At 50.1% G+C, this 24,905-nt stretch overlaps 1 protein-coding gene across 1 annotated transcript; it reads left to right on the top strand.

Moving 5' to 3' along the window:
* The first annotated feature begins 229 nt into the window (after positions 1–229).
* On the top strand, positions 230–24,905 carry MYO15B (myosin XVB). The gene is made up of 42 exons (XM_058422935.1): positions 230–277; positions 1,802–1,859; positions 3,362–3,492; positions 3,596–3,691; positions 5,265–5,500; positions 5,582–5,760; positions 6,399–6,471; positions 6,901–7,107; positions 7,199–7,278; positions 7,450–7,547; positions 7,730–7,817; positions 9,145–9,255; positions 9,434–9,528; positions 10,083–10,304; positions 10,787–10,883; positions 11,229–11,411; positions 11,660–11,849; positions 11,951–12,041; positions 12,580–12,791; positions 14,234–14,336; positions 14,868–14,927; positions 15,158–15,233; positions 15,739–15,857; positions 16,074–16,192; positions 16,597–16,738; positions 16,874–16,985; positions 17,301–17,461; positions 17,722–17,834; positions 17,941–18,004; positions 18,243–18,315; positions 18,660–18,736; positions 19,111–19,187; positions 19,768–19,898; positions 20,145–20,239; positions 20,497–20,574; positions 20,713–20,821; positions 21,145–21,293; positions 21,651–21,778; positions 22,516–22,649; positions 23,137–23,270; positions 23,679–23,819; positions 24,082–24,905. Exons 1-42 carry the CDS (start codon positions 275–277, stop codon positions 24,139–24,141), a joined length of 4,905 nt encoding a protein of 1,634 aa, XP_058278918.1. The 5' UTR covers positions 230–274; the 3' UTR covers positions 24,142–24,905.

Here is a 24,905-nt window from a genome sequence, read left to right as displayed (position 1 = left end):
AGCTCAGGTCTTTGCCTGGGCAGCCCCTTCTCAATACATCGTGTTGGTGTCCCAAGAAGGCTCTGTAGCTGTTCTGTCATTTTTTTCTATTAGAGCAGGACACCCTCCTGCCCACCCACAGCTTCTGCCCCCAGAATAGCTGGAACTGACTTCATATACATATTTTCCCACCCTCCATCCCCTTTTCATCTCCTAACAGCAGGAGTTAGAGAAAAGGAAACAAAGAAGGAGCTCCCTGGCCTGTGGTGACACAGAGAATAGTCCCAGCCAAGGAATGGTGAGTTGTCAAATGGTCTGGGAGGGTCTGAGATCAAAAAAATCAGGTTCTCCAGGTGTTCTCCCTCCTTTGTGCCTCCTCAGCCCAGGTTTGCTGGGGAACAGCAGAACATCTGGAGGGGGCACACCTCCCTAGTGTGTGGAACTTAGTACAGAATGCAGGTTAGATGGTATAAAGGGCCTTCTAATACAGAAATATCTCATAAGCTCAGTGTTTCCCAAACTCTGGGCAGAGCCAGGCATCGTAAATCAGTCCTGAGTCAGAGCACTGTGTTTGTTCACAGCACTGAACCTGGTCATCAGAGGCGGAGGGAAGGTGATTTTCAGTGATCATCTTCTATTGTGAGGGGTGGGAATTAGACACTTCTGCATAAATACATTAACAGAAGCTGATGTAGAGGAAGGGATGTATTAAAAGCTTCATAACATATTTAGTCTGTACCAACGCTTCTAACTAATGCCATTATTTGTATGTCTAGACTGAACACATATTTGCTGCAGTGTCTGCATTAAGGGAATCTGAATTGATATTATCCCCAATTCTGTATAGTTGTGTCAGTAACAACAAGAATAATTAGCCCTGGGTGCTTCCTCAGGTGTGGATCCAGAACTGTGAAATTTCACAGTCCACTTCCTGAATACAACATTGAAAAGCCAGACTTGAAGTCACATATCTTCTCATGAGCAAAAATCAAACTGATCAAAAATGCTGTGATTATATCTTTAAGTTTTATGTAGAGAGAAATTTCAGAATAATGTGCTGGTGACAGGAGGCTTTACTATGCAGATCTTAAAAAAACAAAACAAAAACAAAACCAAGAAACTAAAAAAACCCCACAAAGCTCCAGTTTTGTGACTTTGGCTTGGTTTTATAGCACCTTAATCTGGGTAGTTCTGTCTGAAATGCCCTGAGCTGAGCCTACATGCAGTGATGCTGACACACTGTGTTGTACTGGCCCATTTGCTTCCTACCCTGCAGCAGTGCAAGGTGCAAACCAGTGAAAAATCAAGACTCATTGGCCAGATCCTCATCTGGATTACCCAGGTAGAGATCTGAGCTTTCTCAGGAACCTCCAACATATATCAAAGATCAGAATCAGGTCTCATTTTATGCTGTAGCACTTTTGGATACTGAAAAAGCAAAAGAAAAATGTCAGGAAGGTGCAGGAGGAAATGACCATTGTCCTTCAGGCTCAATCTCGACAGTGCAATACGCCAGACTTGATAAGAATGAGGGATGAGTCAAAGAAAGCCAACTTCTCTGTCATTCCTCTTGTGGTAGTTGAATTTTTATTTAGGAATTGCTCCCCTTTCCCTCCTCTGCTGACCCATGTCACACAGCTGTGTTCGCACCTCCCTGTTTGCAATGGTTCTGAATGTTGTGGAGGCAGAAGTCATTGCTTTGGCTCAGATGCTCCATCCCTGTCCTGGCAGCTTGTCCAAGGCAGCTTCACCCAGCCTCAGCTCAGGGTTTTCATGTGCTTTCTCTGCTGGCAGGCAGTGACTGATTTGTTTCTCTCTCCAGGATGTGGGGCTGCTGGAGATCCCTGCAGAGCTCGCAGCCCTCCTGCACTTTGCTGAAGGTGAGAAATCCTCCTCCTTCCCTCCCTTTCCTGCACAGTTTCACTGAGTATTTATATCAGAGTATGTGTTTGTTCTCCCTGCTGCTTGTTACTGGGCTGGATTTGATTTATTATCATTGCAGTGTAAATATGATAAACCCAAATGGTACCATGGATGTTGTTTCCTGGCACGGTAGAGAGGAAAAGCAACTCGGGCCAGGGAGCAGAACACCAGCTTGAAAATCAGCATCTTTGTTAACTTTTCAGCTCTTCTTTTGAACTGGACAGGTAGAACTGATGGCACGGGTGGTGGCAAAACTCTTTGGTCAAAGTTATATGACAGCAAAGAGCTGAATGAACCTAGAGATGAGTATCTGGGGTGGAAGATCTTAAACCCATCTTTTATCTACTCTAAAATCTTTAAGGAAAATGAAGGGGGAAGAAAATGACAGTTTTGACAATTTCAAAGAAATAGTTTTAGGTTTTATTAAAATTCACTTCCTCAAAAGGAAGTGTAAAATAGAAGGAAGGAGAAATAGGGTAACGACTTGATTGTGGAACAGTGTAATAACAATTTATCATTCCAAGGATATAACAAAATAATAAGGCTGTAACAATGTAACGAGTTGAGCATGTGTTAATTTATCAATTTAGGGACACAGCAATTGGTTTTCAAATCACCACAATACCACTAACTGCAATAATTTCACAAGCTGTTGATCTGACCTTGAGCGTTATGTGCAGTTGTTTCCTCTGTAGCTCTCTGTACCATGTGAATATTGCAAATAGGTTGAGGCAGGATTTGCCTCTCTCTGTCTGTGTGGTGTCAAAGCCAAAGCCAGCTGTGCCTGTGGCCTTCTCTGGGGACAGTAAGAGAGACGATCAGGAGAAGAGTCTTGGAATTGGAGCAGAGAGTGCTGGATTACCAAATACCTCACATTTCATGGCAGAGCCCTCCAGGGACTATCAGCTGGTCTAGTGAGCAATGTAAGCCAGAGGAGCTCAGGGAACAGTGAAACTGCTGGAGATGAAAGCTGATGGGATGTGAACAGGGAGGATGGGAGAGCATCAGGGAACACGGCTGGGGATACAGGAATGCGCAGGAGCTGTGCTGCATTGAGAAATCCCTTCATTTAGTGATGTTTGCTCCTCTCTTAGCCATGACAAATCCCTCATTACAAAGACCTCTCATTTCCTTGTGGGCTGGGCAGTTGTCAGCAGTATCTCTGTATGGGCTCAGCATTTCCTGCCTGTAAATGCTGCAGAGCAGACTCCTGGTGTGCCCTGGGGAGATGAGTCTGAAAGATCAGAGCTGTAAAATCCCCCTCCTGAAGAGAGTCCTTGTGGTCTCAGGGAGGTGAGGCTGTGCCTGCTGCGGGGTCTGAGGCAGCAGGGCTGGGCTGGGTGTCCCTGCAGCTGGGGGCTGGTTCAGAGGCTCGGGCAGGGTGAGGTGCAGGGCAGCCAGGAGCTGCTGTGTGAATTGTTTGTGTCCTGCCACCACACCACACCTCCTTCCCTTGCAGGTCGACACCGAGCACAGGCCAACCAGATAACTGAGACACAGCCCCCAGAAGTCAAGGTGAAGGATGACCTTTCCCTCCCACCCAACATCAACAGCTATCCTTTCTCCTCCTTCGTCAAATCACACTTCCAGGTGGGAACCCTTTTTATCTCTTCACTGCTTCCCCAGTGGGCAGACACACTGGTTTCAGCAACACCAGGAGCAAATATTTCTATCCTTTTTTGTTTCTGTGTAGAAGCCAGATTTCCCTGCCCCTGGTCAGCCTCTGCAGCACCCCTTAACTCACCTGGATGCTGAACGCCAGGAGAGTGCACTTGAGATAAACAAACTGGTAAGAGACGTCCTTCTTGACCTTGCTGAAGAACAGGTGGGCACAGACAATGTTTTGATGCCTTTATACAACAAGTTTTTGGTGGTGGATACTGTTCTTACAATACATGGAGGGCTGGAAAAGCAGAATAAATTGCTCCTTCTAGGCCCTGGAGCAGCCTGACAGAGATCACACACAGCCCCTTAGAGCTGCTGTGTTTTTGGGGAGGCACAGACCAGCCACAGACTGCTGGGATCAAAGTGAATTGCCTGGTGATAGAATCTCAGAATTTGGCAGGACATAAAGGAATAGGACTGCTAACCTTAATATCCCAATATTCCAAACTCAGTAGCAATGATAAGTCTGTCTTCTCAACCACTTACCCATCTATCAGTCATAAAAAAAGTTTCATTTATCCCAGATCTTTTCCATGACGTTGTTTATAGCAAACATCTCGATTGCACCTCAGGCTCACAGATATGTCAGTACCCAACAGGGGACAGTGAACTGTTGTTTAAAGGCTGGAAAAGGGCAGGGACTTTGTCATCAGGAAAAGTACACCTGGAGCCACACCCTCACTCTGTAGTGTTTGTGTGGAGGGGATAGTGCTATTTCATCTCTGTGGATGGGAAACATATATTTCTTTATATTTCTTTAAAAAGGGTTGAAAATAGAATGAAACTCCAGACACTTTCTAAGTAAATCTTGTAATCTTTTTTGGGAATTACATAGAATTAAAATAAGCCCATTAAGAAAGTTAATGCCTAAAAACAGTCTCTTGTTTTGTCCTCGTGATCCCAATTATAGAAGAGCATATGCTTCAATAAAATCTCGTGAATAGGATTGTGTTTAAGCAGAATACTATTATTTTTCTAAAGATCAAAGGCAGTTTTTCTCCCTTGCTAATGAAGTAGGGATTTTCTACAAAGGATTCCATGAGAACTAAACAACTACCATCCCCTGTTTTTCTCAGTTAATCTCTGACATTCTTGGTACCATTAAGTGTTTTTGAAAGTGTTGTTATTCTTAAATGTTCTTTCCAAAGCTATCCACTTCAGAAAAAAAAAATAATTTGTGACATATTGAATTGTAGAGGATGAAAGAAATCATTTTGTACCTAAGGGTGAGAAATACAAACTAAAGCACTGAAGATGTCAATATGCATAGCCAAGAAGCTGAATAATTTCTTCAGTGAGTGTGTTGTGATATCACATCCCATAGTACTTGGTATAACATTAACTGTACCAAAGGCTTTTAAACAATCAGTGGGCTCAGTAGAAAGAATCCTGTGGTAATTTACTTGTGTGTCTGAGCCCTGCCCAAGGGGAAATATTTTCCCCCAGACCAAATTCTGAGTCATACCTCAGAAGAGACTGAAGTCACTCTGACTTGTAGTCAGGATCCCATCTCTATAAACGTTGCCTCCCAAATTGCCCAGCACTTTGGTGGTGCACAAAAACCGGAGGACAGACCCCAATCTGAGTGTTGGCTGCTCAGGCTCACAAACATCCTGGTGCCTATAACTCCTTACACCACACTTTGAGACAGTGGGTTACAGCTCCAGTTCTCTCTTTCTCGCCGTGGACGCTTCCAGATTTTGCGGTTCATTGGTGACAAGAGCCTCCGTGGCTGGCAGGAGGTCCTGCTGGGCAACTACATTGCTGGGAGAGGTTTGAGTGATGCTGCTCTGCGCAACGAAATCTTCAGCCAGGTGTTTGCCCAGACCTGGAGGAACCCAGACACGGAGCACAGCCAGCGAGGCTGGGTCCTGATGGCGACTCTGCTGAGCTGCTTTGGCCCCTCACCAGCACTGGAGAAGCCGCTGCTGAAGTAAGAGGAGAAAAGACCAAGCCAGGCTTACAGAGGGGTTGAGAGGGATGAGCAGTGCTACATGCAGTTGCCTTCTCCTAGGTTTGTGTCAGACTATGGCATGGAGGGCTACAACGCTGTTTGCCAGCGCAAGATCCTGATGGTAGCTCAGCACACAGAGACAGAGCCTGCACGCTCTCGGGCTTACCCTCCCACCCAGCTGGAGTGGACAGCAAACCAGAGGAGAGGGAAGATGGTGCTGGATGTTCATACCTTTAATGGTAACCCAGTTTTCTGCCCTCCTGCTGTCTTTTGGTCTCTAAGGACTTTTACAGTGCAGAAATCAGCATTTGGGAAGTAATTCCTTCAACTAAGCAGATCAGAACACTGTTTGCTGGTCCAACCATGGGGGAAACAAGCATCTGAATTTAGACCCAAAACTTGCAAAGTCTGGGTTTGGTGGGACCTGCTTCTCAGGCTGAGGGATGAGCTTGTCCTGGGTTTGGGCCCTGCTCAGCAGGCTGTGCATCTCTACAGGGCTGCTATCCATTACAGCACAGCCCATGCAGCAGTATTTTGTTACGGGGACTTTCTGCCCTTCTCCCTTCTCAAAAGTACCTGAAGCTGCCTCTTGAGCAACCAGCAGCTCTGTGAATTGAACACAGAACACCCCTACCTGGGCTCCTTGTGGGTGGAATGATCCCCAAGCAAACCAAATGCCAACCTGTGCCATCAGACAGATATTTTGGATATGAATGTGTCCATGTGGAGCCTTCCATGAGCTTTCAGTCCTCCTATGGCCCTGCTCAGGAGTGTGTGAGACTTTCCAGCTGGGCTCTGCCTGTGTCCCGTGGAATGTGGGTGTTGCTTTGGGTCCTGCCAGGGAGGCTGTGGGTACTGACTTTGCTCTCTGTGCCAGAGGAGAAGTTCTCAGCTGAGGTGGAGTCCTGGATGACTGGGGAGCAGTATGCAGCCTCGATCCTGAGTGCAAGGTACTGTCAGAGGGCAGGAAAAGGTCTGGGGGCATGAGAGGCTGTCACCAGCTCTAAGGTTCAGACTGGTTTGGTCTGCAGGCTGGGATTGATGTGGTCACATGTAGAATACTCCCTTCTTGCCCACTCCAGCCTGTGCTCCCCTCTTCACCCTTAACATAACCCTCAACCATAAACAATGGGCCTCTTTAAGAACAGGAGAACCACTGGTATGATCTGTGAGAGCAGCTTCAGAGAAAAAAAATAAAAATGAAAGGACAAATCTTGAATTATTCTAGTTTTTTTTTCTAATCATGGGCACTTAATAGTTGATTCACAGCCTAAATCTAAAGGACTTAAGCCAGGATAGACAAGGCAAGAAGAAACTTAATGTAATGTTTTCTTTCCTCTCCCTTTCCCTTGCCTGCCTGGACACCTTTCCTCTCCCAGGGGCTGTGACAAGAAGACTCGAGGGTGGTCTGTCTCCATGTTCACTGGCAACACATGGCAGGACCTTCTGGGCTGTGACTTTGTGCTGGACCTCATTGGAGAGATGGAGGAGACCAGCAACTTCAGCAGCTCCTCCCAGGCCCCCACTGAGTACCCCATCGCTCCAGAAAGGGACAGGAGCATCCTCCAGTCCTCTGAACAGGACATGTGAGCCACCTATTCCTCTTGCCCCACCACTTGTGACCCCATCACCCATCTTTCAGCACCCTGGTCCTCATCTCATTTTCTTCTTCAACAGGATCCCTCCTGCTCCAGGTATCCAGGCCCCTGCCTATCCCCCACCCAGCCTGCCTCCAGAATTTCTTGGTCTCCATCCAGGTGAGCTTTAGCCCAGGACTGTGGCCAGATGGGCCCAGCCAGGGCATCAGGGCAGAGGGGGACTCAGGTGATCCTTGCTGTAGAACTCTGCTCTGAAACATGACTAGTAGGGACTGGAGGCAGGGGAATGTTTCTTACCTGCTTCATCACCAGACTTCTCTCTGCTTCCAGATCCAAAGTTTAGAGATGATCTGAGGACCCCTGTAGGCTTGGATCACTATGTGGATGATCTCTTCAGCCCCGTGCTGCATCAGGGCTCCAGAGTATCTGTAAGTCCCCTGATGTTCCTCCTGCCTTCTCTCTGCAGCTCTCCTGTCCCTGTGAGTCCTTCAAGCTTTTTCCTGCCTGTTCACTGCCCCTGCTCAGCTCAGACATGCCTTTGGACGTCTTTCCCTCTGGGAAGTCTGTCCCTCTGAGCTCAGATAGCTGTTTTGGGTTTATTTTGATGCAGGACTTGGAGAACAGGGAGATTCTCACCAGACGCATGAAAGGAGGTGGGAAGATTGGACCCACACAGAGAGGAACCCTTCCTTCTACAGGTCTGTAAGGGCATGGGGACAGCTGGGAACACCTGGGACCACATGACCTTCAGTGAGCACAAGTCAGGGAGCCCCTTAAATGCTCATTATTGCATGTTCAGCTGGTTCATGCAGAGCACTGGACTTTAGCACAAGCTGCACTCCTCACTCCCAGTTGAGACAGATGCTTTGGGGAAGGTGTTAGATAAGGGAATGGCTTTTGCACTTTTAATTTCTCTTTCAAGCTGGTCTTGGGGTCAAGGCAGCAGGTAGCTTGTTTCTGACCCAGGCCACCTCTTCCCTAGACAAATACTTCTAGGTCATGGATTCACCTTCTATTCACCCCGTGCTTTCACAGAGCAGTTGGTGCCTTTATCGGGGGTGGTTTTAACCTATCTTATTACCTCCTTACAGAGCTTCCCATCATCTGTAGCTATTCCTTGGGTTAGTAAGTCTGAACTCTGAAGAGGTTCTGGTTTGTGTGCTTGGTTTCTTTACTTTTCCTCATTTCTGTGGAGCTAAGACTCTGGCATTTGCAGCAGGGTGGAGCCAAACATCAATTTATTAGTGGCACTGACAAATCTGCATGGGTAGGAACACACCCAGCAGTCTCAGAAAGGTGGGGAATGTCCAGTTCAGTCATTCCTGAGATGAGGACTACTTCTGGCTACTGGAGAGGCTTTGAGACATGACAAGCCCTATTACAGATCACTGGCCTGAGGCCAGCTTGTCACTTACATGGCTTTAGATGAGTGAGGTATGTGATGATCTCCCCATGGCATCCCAGGGCCATTCTCACTGGCGAGGAGTCATGATTCAGTAGATTTGTGCTGTGTGCTGACTCCTCCCAGCTGAGTCTGGCCCCCACACCCCTTGCTGTGCTGGCTTCACACTCAGTGGGGTTTGCTTGTGACCCCATATGGGACTTGACTGCTGAGAGCAGAGGAATTCCTTTCACAGCTCCTCCCCATGACACACAATGCTCGTCGTTCATCCAGCCTTGCCACTCACTGCAACGAGACCAGTGTGGATGTGACAGTCCTAGCTCCAGAGATCTTTGCCCAGCCCTCAAGAGAAACCCCCTGTAATCACACACAGCAATTATTTATAAGCTTAATCATGAAGAATGGTGATGTCCTAAGCTAGGCTGCACAAACAGAGTCTGGATACTGCTATTTAAAATCTGGCAGGCCACACATTTTTCTTAGTTTTCCTTTTTCCACCTGAGTTTTGCTGTGTCCTGCTGTGGTTGGTGCACGTGGAGAGCGCAAGAAGTGCTCTCTGGGGTTGCTCAGGATATTCTCATTTGGGATTCTCCGAAGCACTGTGGATTTGGATTTGCCTCTAGGCTTCTCTGGAACGATTCAAACACCAGTTTACCAGCCCATGCCCTCCATGGTGGGGATGCCAGCAGCCATGCCCATGATGCCAGCGGCTGGTGGGGTCGCACCTATGCCAGGTAATAGCAGTGTTTCTGTAACTGCAGAGGGGGAGGAGGTGGAAGGGGGCTGTCAGCGGAGCCTGTGCATTTCAGTGTCAGGTGAAGGGCCCAGTGAACACTCCAGGCTGACGCTCAGGGGCTCTGTGGGGAACATTCACCTGTAGGATTTTGAAGATGTGTATGTTGTCTTCCACAGCCATGGTGATGCCCCAGCCCATGGTTCCAGCTGTAGATCCCAGCCAGCTGGCAGCACAGCAGCAGGCCTTTATCAACCAGCAAGCCATGCTCATGGTGAGTGGAAGGGGCCCAGGAACTGGGGAAGAGTCACACATTGGTGTTTGTGCCTTGGAGGGGGAGCCCAGCTCTTCTCCTCTTTGGACCTGCTCTGTATCACTCTGTGCTCATGTGCTGGTGTAAACTCTATAAAGTGGGCATTATTTAAAACTGTAAAAACTGGAACCCTTTTTTTGCCCCTTTGCCCCTGAAGCACCATCAATGAGTGAGGAGCAGGCCGTGAGAAGATTCAGCTGTAATTCCCATGGGGTTTTAACCTGGGATTTGCTACAGATGCAGGTCTGCAGTGTTCTGCTTTCTGTGCAAAGCCCTGTGAGTGCATGGCAGTCCCAGGCTGGTAGCTGAGCCTTTAGGGGCTGTTAGGAGCTCTGCACCCTTGGCCAGGTGGGAGAAGACTCCCTGGGCATGCCCTGTCCACACACTGGGAAATTTGCCATGCACTATGTGGATGGTTTGGGGTTGATTAACAGTGAAAAAGCAGGACACAGCCTGTGACTGATGGCTAGGTTTGTGTAGCCTAGAGCTCATGGACTTTGCCATTCCTTCCCCAGGCCCAGCAGATGACCCTTCAAGCCATGAGCATTTCCCAGCAGCAGCAGCAGCAGGAGCTGCAGAAGCGGCAAAAGTCTCTTGAGAACTCAAGGCCAAGAGTCTCAAGCCCAGAACAAGCCTCAGCCCCAGCCACTCTCCCAAAACCCAAGATGCCTTCCAGCAACCAGGCTGCTGCGACACCATCGAGGTCTCCAGAGCCACCAGCTAAGGCAAAAGAACCGGTATGAGAAACAAACAGCCGTGGTGGATTTGGGTTGAATTTCGTGTTTGGTGTTTGCTCTGTGTCCATCCGTGTGTTTGATAGAGAGGAGTGCAGAGATTTGTGCCTAATGATGATACTGAGAGCTTTCAAACTCTGCTTGCTGAATCTTTAAGGCTCAAACCTTAGTGGCTTTTGCTCTGTGGAGGTTTGGCTGCAGGGTTGGCCTATTCATTTTCCAGTTAAGCTGAATTTTTCCACAGGAGAATTAATTACTCTGAGTTCTTTAATCTTCCAGCAAGGTGTATTGGGCCTCTAACACAATCCCCCTCCTCTGTGCTTGGATGAGGGTTTTTTGTGTTAGAAACTGACTTATTGGGACATTCCTGGACGTGGAGATGTTCTAGGTCAAAACTTTTTGAGACAAAATCACCCCTGAGCTGAAGCGAACTGCAGAGGAACTGCTGGCTGGTGCCAACTAAACAAGTTGTGCACTGTCTGCAGGATTACAACTACATAGAAGAGGAGTTCTCCAGCAATGAGGATGATGACTTTCCTCGGGAAACCTTCCAGCAGAAGAGAGAGTACTTCCAGAAGATGGGTGAGCATCTGCCACTTTGGGAATTTCACTCATTACAACACCTTGCTCTTCAGCCTTCCTGTCATGCCCCGGTGTTCTCGTCTCCCTGTCTGGAATCCAGCTAATCCCTGCAGGAGCTACTGATGATGTGTGTACAGGAGTTTGGGGTTCCTGCTCAGCTAGCTACAATTCAGACTGTGAGCTGTTGTGGGGCCAGTTTTCTAGAAATCTTTGGCCTTGTGACTGCCACATTCTCCCTCACTCCAGAAAAGAGGTTTTTGCTGACTGAGGAAGAGTGGGAACGTTGCTATCAGTGCCAGGCTTTCGGTGTGGGTTTGACCAGCTCAAGTCCCCCTTTCTGTGCAGGAGAGCAGCCCATCCGAGTAAAGAAAGTCAGACCTAGCAAAACATGGACTCCTCCAGCAAAACCCCAGCCAAAGGAGGAAGAGGAGGAGGAGGAGAAGGAGAAAAGAGAGGAGCTGGAGAAGAGGAAAAAAGAGGAGCTGGAGAAGAGGAAAGAAGTGAAGCCTGTCCCTAAACCAGAGCCAGGTAAGATGTGCAGTGGATACCCAAGCAGGCTGACAAGGAATAACTTTCCAGGAATATTAGGCCAGGATTTAGGCAGAGGACGAAAGGATCTATCTCTTCTGGGAATCTGCATCTTGACAGGAGAGGAAAGAGGAATATCAGGCCATTGCCACTCAGCATCAGAGGGAAAGAAAGGGAAGGTCAAATGACATAAAGGGATTTCTCCTGTGTCTTTGCTGGTCTGTTGATTAAAGCCATCATCCCAATAGCTCCTGCTTCCCCTCTGCCACCTCCTGAGCCAAAGCCAAAAAAGGAGACACCAAAACCAAAGAAGCAGCCACCTGTAGTGAAGCCTTCAGGCCCTGAGTCACGTCCTGCACCCAGCCATGAAATTGGGAACATCATCAAAATGTACCAGAGCAGACCAGCCCCTGAGCCCCAGCCCATCGAGCCCAGCAGGTGAGAGTGTGGGAGAGGGAGATGGGAGTTCTCCATCTCAGCTCTGCCACGTGGCTCCATTGTGCCCAAACCCCACACTGCTGTTCCCTGTTCCCTTGCAGGAGAGTATCCAAACCGTTTATAAAGAAGAAGGACCCCAAAAATGAGGCTCTGGCCAAGCTGGGAATGATGAACCCCTCACCTCAGCCATCAGTGAGTCCTTTGCTCTCTGGTTACTTCAGGAGCTCAGCAGAGAGAGCCTGTCCATCCCATTTCCAGCAGGCTGGGATCTCCCCGGTGCTGCAGAAGCAGCCAGGTGATTTCTGGGGGTTGTGAGATAGCTGGGATCTCACACCATGGTCCTGCCCACCCTAGACTGGGTTCCAGTCTGTAAACTCATCTGAGATCCTGAAGAAAAGGCTCTGGAGCAGCAAGTCCTACTGTGAGATGTTTAAGGCTGATCTGGAAGCAAGCAACTCATGTTCTCCAGATTTGACACCAAGGCTTTGACTTGTTAACATCATTTTTTCCTTTCCAAACTGGAGGCTTTGATCTCAAATACTTGGTCCTCTGGGTTTGGTTGAACACCTCTTTGTAGATTTTGTGTTGATCTAAAGGCAGTGGTGGGCTGTTCACACAGATCTTGCTCCAGGGGTGTGCTGCTGCCCCAGGATGATGTAGAGCAGCAGTGTCAGGACAGAGCCCAGGAATGCAGGGAAAGGCTGACTCAAATGGTTTTGCTGTCTCGCAGCCGACTCCTGTGCCACAGGAGAAGAAAACACCTCCACCTGTCAAGCCCAAGCCAGGCCCAGCTTCCAGCTCTATCAAGGAAAAGCAGTTGCCTCTCTTGTCCATCTTCAGACCAGAGGGTGCCCCACCAGCTTCCCAGACCCCTCCTGCTCCCCCTCTTCCCCCACCAACGCCTGAGGACCAAGGCAGGCAGGAATCCACAGGGAAGGGTGAGTACTGATTTCCCCCATGTGGGATTTAGCAGCAGGGGATGGGGCTGGAATCAGCCCAGGAGAGTCGTGGCCCTGGCATGATCCTTGGTCCTGGCATCAGCCAGGGGCCAGGGACTGAGGGAGCTGTGTGAGACCAGGGAGATGGTGCAACCTGATCTGTGAGCAATCAGAGAGATGTCACAGTTCCAGCCCGGCCCAGCAATCAGCAGGGCTCTCCCCAGCTCTTAACTCTTCCCTTCTGAAAAATGAGGCTAAAAATAGAAAGGTCCTTTGGGCTACACCTTTATCAAGGTCCAGCCCCCGATACTTTTATTGTTTACCTGCAGCATGATTATCAAAGTGACAATTAGTGGGTGGACTTTAGACCAGGGAGGAATGGGAAACCAGGTCTTTCACCTTACAAACCTCTGGATGGATCTTAGATACAGGCTGAGGAATGAGGGAGTGTTTCTCAGAGGGAGCCTGAGCCTGGGAGACCTTGGACACTTAAAGAGTGTTTGGATGTTGCCCACTTAAAAAAAAAGTAGAGCTAATGCTTACTAGCAGTAGTTTGGAAGTGTTATTCAGTCTTAGTTCTGCCTCTGAATTTCAGTGTGAGCCTGAATTAATTTTATACATTGGATACCTGTACCAATGTATTTCAAGCTGTTTAAAATTCTCAGCATCGCATTTCATAACCCAAAAGGAACAGTCAGTCAAACACATTACTGAAGGACTCCATCCTGCAGCAACTTCCCTGGTATAAAAGCATTTCCCTGTTAGCTCCTCCTCCCTTAAAAAAACGATTCATTAGGAAGTCCTGTGAAAGTAAATCAAAGTAACTGGACTAGCCTGAAAAATTCCTTCATGCTTTGGAAAAGGGTTTTAGAAACAGCTGAAGTATGAAAATTACTACATTATTTGTCTATGAACTCTGAACTTTTGAAAGTTTGAAGTGCTTAAATGAAGATATTCCTGCCTCATTAAGTAACAACTTTGAACGGTTGCCTTCAGACTGAGCCTGTCTTTTTAACACACCTGCAGAGAGACAACCCAGTGCAAGTTTTGGGTGCCCTGTACCAGAACCTTGCAGCCTCCAAGCTCAGGGGAGAACTTTTATGTCCCTTTGGAGCCTTTAGCAGCCTGTTTATAATGACACAAAGTAAAACCTGTGTCTTCAACCTTAAGCACTGGGGGTGTATTTTGTGTGCCTGCAGCATTTCTGTTCTTAGCAATGAACGTTGTGGCTAATACAGGCAGTGTAAATGCTACCAGAAATTCTGGGAATGACTGGTTTGTGCTCACATGAGCTGGTCACTGACCTTCAGGAAATTCTCTGACAGGAACATTCCACCAGAAACTGTCCCCTTTCTCCTTTGGGAGATCTTGGTGGGTAGAAAGGACCTTGTAACCCTCACAGCACATCTTCACTGCTTCATCTCCCCACACAGACTCTGCTGTGAGCGTGGCAGGTGACGATGGGATCAAGACCCAGCTGTACAAGCTCACCGCCAGTGTCAGCTTTTCCTATGTCGACCCTGCTTGGAAAATTTTTCTGCGCAAAGAGGTTCAGTTCCTGAGCTGAGGACTGGCTGTGGGGGGTTATCTTTGGTTAAAATGGGTTATTTTGGTCATAGGCACTCAATGGAAAATAAGAGGACAAAGGTAATTCTGGGATCACAGACACAGGTGTTGGAGGCAGGGGATCATGTCATGGGGAATCTGGGTCTTGCTCTGCCTTACTGACACTTGTGTCTCAGTTTCTCTACCTATCTTTTCCTTCCTCTGTAGACCACTGAGAAATTTAAAACTGAATTTGTTGTTGCCTGGTGCTTTCCTGCTAAAATAGTACAAATATGTTTAAATCAAGCATTGGAGAATGTGCTAAACTCACCAGGGTTCATCCCTTGGTCTGATCTCTCAGGTTTTGCTCCTTCCCCCCTGGTCCTTTTTCTTACATTCACAGTACATTCTCCTCCCTGCCTGTCCCTGGAGATGAACTCACTCCTCCCTGGCAGCAGGGCATATGGATTGCAAAACATCCCTGGGGAGCTACTTCTGCAATATCTGTAACGCCACTATTACCCTCCTCTTGCAGGTGTTTTACCCCAAAGAAAATTTCAGCCACCCTTATTGTCTGAACTTGCTGTGTGAACAGGTAAGCACTGGAGTGTGGCTCAAGGCAAGTTGTCTCTTTGGGGACAAAATATTCCATATTTGCATTGCAGAAGTTACCTTCACTTCTCCATCCCGAGCAGTGCAAGTCTCTTCTCCAGATCCATCCAGTCCAGTCCCTGTTCTCTCCTCTCTGAGACTCAGTTTAACAGCCTCAGATGCTCCAACACAGCCAGGTGTGGCCTTTGGAGTCACTCCCTGTTCCCTCTGCAGATCATCCGTGACACCTTCTCTGAGTCCAGCTTTCGGATCTCCAGGGAGGAGAAGCGCAAGATGAAAGACCTGCTGAGTAATTAACAGCCCCATCACCCCTTCCCCTCCATGCCCATCCCAGCTTCTGGTCTGGAATGAGAAACTGGCCTCCAAGCCTTTCAGTCAGTACTTAGGGCAGAGGAGAAATGTTTGGCACTGCAGCAGGAAAGCACATTAGTAGAGTGCAGTGTAGCAATGTTCGTTTATTCCAAATGGCCCTGAAATTTCTGTGAGCCAGAAAATTTTAGTTCTGGAATGTTTATTGTGGGGAGAGGAAACTGAAGCCCAAGGACAGGATTTTGATTTGTTTCAAATTCCAACTGTCATCCCTGACATGAACTTCCTATCACCTCTGACATGTTCTTCATGTAGAAAGGGATGGAAACCAGTAGTAGACTGGTATGTGCCGGTGTCCTCTTCCCTCTGCACGGGGTTTGCTGTGCTGTGAACACAGAGGGACTGCTGGGAATGAGTCCCTGGGAAGAGGGAGACTTGGCCACCTTTGTCTTTCTGAGCAAGGAACTGTTTTGTAACCCTGCTAGTGGAGTTCCAAGTTGGAAACAATGCCCAGTCCATTCAGGAGGATGGGATTAAGAAGAGGATTGTAGTGGCTGCTCGGGACAACTGGGCCAACTATTTCTCTCGCCTTTTCCCAGTTCAAGTGAGTCTTCATTCTCTCACCAGACCCTGGGCTTGCTTGCTTTAGCTGTGGCTCCAGTTCACTCTTTCTGCCCCCCTGCCTGGCCGCACTGCAGTGATTCTGCACCTTTCATACCTTGCAGGGTCTCACACCTCTTGTGTGGCATCTCCTTTCCCTGGTGCCACCTGCACAGATGGGATGGAGCCTCAGATTCTCTGTGCTGCACTTCCCTTACAGGGTGAAAAGGGAAGTGATGTGCAGATCCTGGGTGTTTCTCACCGGGGCATGAGGCTGCTGAAGGTGGAGAAAGCAGCTGGATACCATCCTGAGCACCTCAAGATCCTGCGCAGCTACTGGTGAGCAAAAGGGCCCTGGCTGCTGCAGGAGGACAGTTTGTGTCTGGCAGGGTGTTAGAGACAAACTGAATAGGGGAGCTGAAAATTCCCGGTTGTGCTGTGCTCTCTAGGATTGTCCTAGGCCAGCTGTGACTCGCTGACTCTCCTTTTAATGAGTCTGGCTTCTCCTTTTCCTTCCTACCTTGAGCTTTGCTTACAAGAAGTGAGTGCTGGGGGTGAATCAGCTCAGTGTGTCATCACAGGGAGCTCCTCTGGGTGAAAGCCATGAGCAGCTGGTGGAAGGCTAACATGGAGAATGTTGAGGCATGTCTCCATTCCCAGTCCTTGGAACGGGCTCCCATCCCCATGTTCTGCACCCCAAGCCCTGGCAGAAGGAGCCTGAGCACGCTGGCTTGTGTTCCCAGCTTTGCAGATGTGCTGTCAGTGGAGATGAAAGGCAGCAATTCCCTGGAGTTCTCCCTGAAGACAGAGCAGCTCATCCTGCACTCTCCAAAGGCTCCGTGCATCAAGACCATGGTGGAACTCTTCATACAGGAGCTGAGGCAGGTGAGGCAGCAGCTGGAGTGCAGTAGGGAATGAAGGTGGTTTCCAGATGAACCTGAGAGCGTCCATGGGATGACATGATCTGAGCCCTTCACATCCTTGGGACGAGCGCTGACCTGGCCATGGCCTTTTCCCCAGGACACCAACTATGTCGTGGCTCTGCGCAGCTACATCGTGGATGACAAGAGCCTGCTCAGCTTCAAAAAGGGCGACCTCATCGAGCTGCTGCCCATGCAGGGCGTGGAGCCAGGTGAGGGGGTGTGTTGGGATTGGCAGGACCAGGATCAAGGGCCTGCTGGATCCATGGTGCCCAGAAGCAGAGGAATACAGGGCGGGCTGGCATCGTCAGCCTCCAGCTCTGCCAGACAAGCCTTGTCCCAGATTGCTCACTGACAGCAATATTTGTTATATATATACACTTCCTTAGGATGCAGGAAAACCCGGTGAGTCTGATGCTCTCCTTTGCCTCAGTTTGTCCCAGTTGCCCCCTCTCAGCAGAAAGCTTCAGTGCCCACTCTCTTGGCAGCTGCCCTGGCTCCTGACCCTTTCTCTGTTGCTTTTCCAGGGTGGCAGTTCGGCTCCACCGGCGGCCGCTGTGGTCTCTTCCCCACCAGCCTGGTGCAGCTGGCTCCTGCCCCTGACTACCTCAGCACCAGCATGGACAGACGGGGGGAGCAGCGGAGGGGCGCCAAAGCTCCCCCTGAGAGCAGGAACACCAGCAGGGAGGTGAGCAGCCCGTGGGGAGGAACACCAACGGGACACGGCTGGGCTCTGGGGGAGCTGCCAGGGTGGGCCCACGGCTCTGGTAGTGTCTGAGCTCCGAGGGCACAGGGACGATGACGAGTGCTAAGTCTTTGCAGATGAGACACTCAAATCCATCAGTGTTGGAGGGGAGGCACCACACGCAGAGGAGGCCTGGCAGCTGAGAATACACACTGCAGTTCCTCAGCTGATGTTTTAGGGCAGGTTTGGTGGTGTTCCTGCAGAGTTCTGTCCTCAGCCTGACACCAGAAGCCACGAGCACCATGTTAGTCCCCGCTGGTGACCATTACACCATGATTGACTTTGCCACCACCTACTTCCGAGAGGCTCAGTCCATGTGAGTAGGCCGTGCTCCTTCCCAAACAGGACCTGGCTAGCCTGACCCACACCAGGCCATTTCTGGGGGTGTTTCTTGGACTGCATGTTCCCTCTCCTCTCTCTAGGCAGGGCATGAAGGGAACATCTGCTGAGAAGAGGAGCGTCGCTGACCTGGTGCGGCACACCAAGGTGAGCTCAGCCTCTCCCCCTGGCCACAGCCAGAATCCCAGCTCCAGCACTGCCTCTGGCTTTGTCCCCAAATGACCAAAGAACAGACCCTTGGCTGCAGTCTCTGGACAAGTGTAGGTGTCCCCTACTCTTTGTTCTGCCTGTGGGATCCTGGGAGCTCAAGTCTCTGGTGAAGCCTGCAGAGCACAGCTCCGTGTGATCCACAGCCGTGGTTTATCCCTGTGTTCTGGCCCTGTAGGTCCCAATCCAGGCATCTCTGCTCTGGTACTCTGACAGCGAGCTGAATGAGGCGGCTACAAAGAACTTCCAGAGTAAGGACCTCCCTGGGACACAGCACTGCAGAGGGGGGAGTGAGGTGGTCAGGGTGGGTACACACAGACATTGTGTGCTCAGTGGGACTGGAAACTGGGTGAGGAGGGCCCCTTCCAAGACAACTCTGCAGTTTCTGAGTGCTTGCTGAGAGCTTCCAGCAAAAGGGACTTTGCCTTGAGTGCAAAGTATCCCAGAACACTCTGCCTGGGCTTTGAGCTGACTCCACATGTCCAGTGCAAGCCTTGTAACAAGCAGAGAAGTTTTCAGGACATTCCCTTGTCCACTGCCAGCCCCATGGCAGAGCCACCCCTGCTCAGACTAAAGGTCAGGCTTTGCCTTGCAGCGCTGATGCGGTTCATGGGAGATCAGCCGAAACACAAGCACCAGACTGAGGTCCAGTGCATCTATGAAATCCTTCAGGTTTGTCAGCTTCCACTGGGAAAAGTGCTGAAGCACCAACGGGATTGGAGGGCCAAGACCTTTCTGGGGAGGAAAAGAGCAGGGAGAGCCATAATGGCACCTCCTACATGAGGAAGAGAGCTGAAACAGACTGTGGGGAGTGGTTGCATGTAAACGGTTTCCCTGGATATCAGTCTGGATGGGAGCACAACCTGCCTCTCCTCTCCCCTTCTTTAAGCCTAAATAGCACTAGAGACCAGAGGCTGCAAAGCCCAAACTTTAAGCCAAACAGGCAGAGCTCTGAAGCTGGGAGAGGAAGGGCACAGAGATGACCTGGGAATGTCTCTGATGCTCTCATCCCCTCTCTGATGCTGTTTTCTTCTCTCTGGATGCAGCTGTGCAAGGAGAAGGAGAATTTGCACGATGAGATCTACTGCCAGGTCATCAAACAGGTCACCCACAACCCTCAGCAGTGAGTACCAGCACTGCCAGCTCCTGTGTGTGCAGAGCTGGAGAGGAACCATCTTCTGCAGGGACACCAGGGCCAGGGGAGGGGGTGTCCCCTCATGATGGGTTATCCCCAGCTGCTCCAGTGCTGAAGCTCCTGCTGAGCACTCAGGACATTTTGCCAGCCACTGGGTCTGGCATTTTCACTTTAGTGGATATTTTTCCTTGTATTTTTGGTGGCTGACCTATCTGGGCACCAGTAAAAATTCCTGGTGGCTCCTGGTCGTGGTGCTGCTCAGAGCCCTGATCTGCTCCTCCCAGCCTTGGGGAACTGATAAACACCAGTCAAGGACCGGCTTGGCCTCACGCTGCCCTGTGAGGTGGCAGCAGTGGCATGGGAGTGGATTTGATTCTTCCCTTTCTTTGCTTGCTGTTGAAATAACTGAATCAATCTCTTGCTCAGCACAAGAAACCTCTGACCAAGGGCTGACACCTCCTTTTCTGCCAGCTGCCAGAGGTGTTCAGAAGGGCACAAGCTCACTTTGAGCTGCTCAGAACAGGAGTAGTCTTGTCCCAAGGTGCCCACGGTCCTTTCTGATCCACAGGGAGAGCGAGCTGCGGGGCTGGCTGCTCCTCAACTTGCTCACTGGGTACTTCCTGCCTTCCAAAATCCTGATGCCCTATGCCACCAAGTTCCTGCAGCTGGCCAGCAGTGATCCATCCAGCACCCACCACGGTAAGACTGTGTCCTGTAAAGCAAATACTCCAGATCTATTCCCCCCATCCTGTCATTCCTCTGTCCTGGACACTGTCATGGTTTGGATGTGTCCCGGCAGGGTGGGAGGTGAGGTCGAGTCCTTTGCTCTCCTAGCAAAGTGACCAGGGGTTAAATTCAACCCAGGCAGCATGACCCAACACCGCAGGACACGATGTTTAGCTCTCTGTTTGCCTCAGCACATGGAGCTTCTTCCTTTTCCTGCAGATATAGCCAAGATCTGCCAGAGCAACCTGCGCAAAAACTTCCTGTACGGGGGCCGTCGGCACCTCCCCTTCCCCGTGGAGATGGAGGCACTGCTGGTACGGAGAGTAGGGATGTGGGAGAGGAGAGGGCTTTGTTGGAGGTGCCACATGCAGTGTGACAGGGGTAGTTCAGGAGAGGAGATGGAGCGTGTGGATGGAAGGAGCTTGGGAGGTGCAGCGCTGTGGAGTGGGCAGGGAAGGGGCAGGTGCTGTGGGCAAGCAGTGGAAGGCAGGGATGAGGAAGGAGAGGGAGGAACACGAGTGGGGCTGATGGGACCCTGCATGTCCTGCTGCCTGCACGTTGTCCTTTGCAGAAGGGACACGGTGCCCGCAGGCTGGTGGTGCTGATGTCTGGAGGCAAGGAGTACCTCACCAGGATCAGGACTTTCACTGTGAGTTTCCAGCTGTGAATTCCGTCATTGGTCTGGACTCTGAGCCACAGCAGTGAAATCTCTTATCTGACAAGGAATAATGTGTCTACCTTGGGCTTGCCTGGTCATGGTATTAATTTGCTTCTCTCCTTGCTTCAGGTGGCCAAGGAGCTCTTGCAGGAGATCTGTGAGCAGATGGGAATCGGGGAACAGCAAGAGATACAGGACTTTGTTCTCTTTGCTGTCAGGAATGACAACAAAAATCTTGGCAAGTAGAGACCAGTATGGAGCTTCTCTCTTCCAGCAGCCTCTGCAACAGGGAGCATCACAGCTCCTGCTTGGAATAGTTCCTCCACCCTTGCTGGTTCCTGGGAGGGTCCTCTTAAGCAGTTTCCCTCTGTATCAAGGTGAAGGATTGATCCTTCTCAGGGGCTGTGTTGCTTGTTCCTGAAAGCAGTGTGTGTCTCCTTGTCCCTTTGGAATGGCTGACGGCTGGAGTCTCAGGGCAGGGTGGAACTGAGCTGTGCAGAAGGCTCCTGTGCCAGCCTCTCCACCAAGAGGGATGGATGACCCTCCTTCTGTGTCATGTAGGTAAAATGGTGAGGCCAATAAAACTGGAGGAGTATCTCCATGATTACCTGCTGGAGGACAATCTGGTCACCCTGACCTTACGCAGGCTCATCTGGAGGACACCTCTGCACTTTGACAACCAAATTTACACAGATGTCCATTATGGACAGGTAAGCAAGAGCAGGACCCCCCTAGCAGGGACAGATGTAGTGTCCTGGTCAACAGGAACTTCCCAAGGGGGCTGAAGAAGCAGGAGGGCTTTGGCTGATAGACTTTGTGTGCTGTTTCTGGGAGTGACTAAACCCTGAAGCTGTGGGTGCCAGGAAGGCTCTGTGCTCGTGACCTTAGCCTGGAGCAGTGCTGTTCCACACATTGTGCAGCTCCCCAGGCTCTTCCTGAGCTCAGAGAGCCTTTGTTTGGCATTATCAGCAAGGCAGGATGTGTGTCTGTGCAGCCTGGCACTGCCCAGACTTGCCTGTACCCTCTGGCAGGTTTAACAAAGGCCTTTTTGTTGTGCTGTCCCTCAGGTGCTGTGGGATTACCTGAATGGGAGGATCCTGCTGAGTCAAAGTGAAGAAATGGAGATGCAGGTGGGCCTTTTGGCAGTGCTCCAGCACTGGGCCAAAGTGGAGCCGCAGAACTCTATTCCCTCCAGGTATGTCTGTGGTAGAGGGGCTCTCTGTGATGGCCATGGGCACCACAGGGGTTAGGGGCAGGTACCTGGAAGTCCCCTCTGAATAATTAAGAAATGTCCAGTTCTGGAGAACAGAGAGGGCCACGAGGGTGCCATGGTCATTTCATTTGTTTGCCATGGATTTGTAACACCAAGAAGGAAGGGCACGAGCTCATGGTTTAGGTGAATCCTCTTGTTCTCTCTCACAAGTGCCAGAGGTTTCAACCCTGGACATCTGAAACCTGTAGAGAGATGCTCAATGGGAACAAAATTGTTCCTGGATATTGGAAACCTTCAGTCCTGCAGTTCCAGGCTGTACTTTGCCACTCCTTCCTTGCCTTATGCACTTTGACTTGATGTTGAGATAATGCCTCCCCCAGATCCCCTTAAAGCACCAGCTGCAAGAAAATGGCATTGCCCTGCTGGTCACTGAAGAGCTCCTGGTGTCTCCAGAAAGGAGGGATTTCTCTCCATGCACTGGGCAGTGAATTCAGCTGAATTCTCTGTGGACAAGGGTGCTCTCACTGCCTCTGATGGTTCCTTCCACCTCACCCAATGCAGGCATCACCTGTTGTGCTCTTCCTCTCCCCCTTCACCCTTGTTCCCAGATGTGCAATGGAAAATTGTTGCCCCATCCCCTCCTTCCTCTTAATCCCCTGGCTGATGTTTGATTTCAGCTGGGCGAGGTGGGGTGAATTAGAATCTGTTTTTTGGCACAGGGAAGAGCTGAAGGAATACATTCCAAAGACCCTGCAGCCCTCCATCAGCCCCAAGGCTCTGCACAACCACGTGGCCACACTGCTGAGAACAAGGCAGCCCCTCCAGCCATCGGATGCAAAAATCCAGTTCATAGGTGAGGAAACATCCAGAACTCCTTCAGTTTCTGTGCTGTCTCAGTTTCTGGAAACTGCTCTGAATGCACTTTTGGGGCAATTCATGAGGTTGTTGATGATTCTTGAAGCCTGGAATGGGCCATGAGAATGGAATTCCCTGACAGCTCCTCACTGTGGATTAGATCTTGTTCCCAAGCATGGTGATCATAGTGGAAGTTCCATCTCTTGTAGGAAGGAGTCTGCAATGGATTTTCAGAGCTCTGTACAAGCTGTGTTTTAATTGATAGTCTGGCTGCATATCTGTTTTCAGGTCAGAAAAGGACAGGACATCCACTCAGGCTGCTGAGAATTGAGTCTTAGAAGCCAGGGAGGGAGGCAGGAATTGTCAATATTACTTTTTAATGTAGGAAATCTTGGGAACACTGGCAGCTTTGACCATCCCAGGCTGGTGCAGTAAATTGCTGGCTGAAAGCTGCTGCCCTCAGGCCACTTTTTGCTCTCTTCCAGAGCACGTGATGAAATTGCCTTTCTTTGGCTACATCATCTTCGTCGTGGAGAGAATCAGCGATGACATGGTCCCTGTGCCCTGTTTCTTTGGTGTGAACAAGGAGGAGATCATTGTGGTGGATGGCACCACCCAGGTATGCCAGACAATTCCCCCTGATGTCTGTCAGATACTGACTGTGACTTTAGAAGAACTTGTGCAGGAAGAGGTTGGACTTCCCTGCATCACAGCCACTCTGGCAACAGCACTGGCCCAAAGCAAGAGTGTAGAACAGGCATGCCATGGGCTCTTCTGTAAGAGCTGTGTTCATGCTCACAAGCACAGTCCACAGTAAAACTCAATGCAGAACACATTCCTGTTTGTCCCAGTCCTGTGGGAGTTCCAGGGCTGTGCTGGGCAGCCGGAGCCTTCCCTGCATCCTGCACACCCCACCCTGTGCCCCAAACCTACCCTCAGCTTTCAACAGGCTCTGGAGGTGACCTGTGGTGGGAATCAGATGGTTTCCCTTGGAGGGGCTTCTCCTGGTGGCTTCTCCCTTTCGCAGGTGGTGTCCCGGGTCATTCCCCTGAAGGAGCTGCAGAAGATGCGCACCCTGAGGCCCATCTCCGACGGGGGCCTTCCCGGCCTGGAGCTCAGCTATGGCTCCCCCAGCAACCCCAGGGCCATGTGGGTGGAACTGTCACAGGTGAGATCAGCCTGGACCTGCAGCTTCCTCCTGGCACCTCCCAAATTGCCCTTCCTTGCCCAGCTGAGCCTCTGCCAAGGGATGGTGCTGCTGCTTCTCTCTCCTGTCCCAAAGGAGGAGGAGCATTTCCAGGCTCCAAAGTGCAGCTTGGTCCCAGCACGTGGCTGATATTTAATGATGGGAAGTGATTTATGGGGATATTTAATTAGGGGAAGCAGCTCTTGCAGGGGCAAAGAGTGATTGATGCTGTTTGTTTTGACAGGCCAAAGAACTGTACCACACGATTGTTGTCATCCTGGATAAAACAGAGCTGCACTCCTAGAGCCTAAAAGGAGGAGAATGGCCAAGGAAAACAGCACTATTTCCCTTTCTCTGAACTTGATCAGTGCTCCCTGACCTGTCTTTGGGAGAGAACTCTTCCAGAACACACCCGTGACCTCAGCCAGCTGCTTTCTAAGAATGCCACCGCAGTGTTTGTCGATGGAGTGACCATAACCCTCGTGACCTGCCATTCAATCCCCCAAGCACTTCCTTGAAACAATCCAGGCTGTGGCTAAACAAACCCCAAGGGCCTCTCCACACCACAGCCCGTTCCAACAAAGAGCAGCTGACCCAAAGCAAGCACTTGCCTTCGAGCTTTGCACCGTGCAACTCCTCCTTTCTGTTTTGAATTAATTACCATGAGCAAAGCCTGGTGCTTGCTAGAGATTTGTGTATCCCAGTGCCCAGCTGAGGCAGTGCAGTGCCTGCATGGGCTGCTCCTGGTTTCCAGGAGCCAGACTGGTCTCTGAATTGATATGCAGAGGTCCTGTAACAGGATTGGTGAAGCATGAGTTTGTAGAAAGCATCCTAATTGAAAAGCAGATGTGTTAATCATACAATTAACACATATGCTGCGGCACAGATTGAGCTGCAATGGTAAGGAAGTTTATTGTTAATTAATTTCTCACAGACATAATTATATGCATATGCTTTCCTCTACTATAAAGAAGTCAGTCATGGCCATGCAGCTGTCAGACTTCAATGATGGCTCCATGCCCATGGAGGAAGCATCTTCAAACAGAACTTGTATTATACTGAAGTGTG

Source organism: Hirundo rustica, chromosome 18 (assembly GCF_015227805.2).
Source record: "Hirundo rustica isolate bHirRus1 chromosome 18, bHirRus1.pri.v3, whole genome shotgun sequence".
Classification (NCBI taxonomy): Eukaryota; Metazoa; Chordata; class Aves; order Passeriformes; family Hirundinidae; genus Hirundo; species Hirundo rustica.
This window is presented reverse-complemented; position numbering and strand designations above follow the sequence as displayed.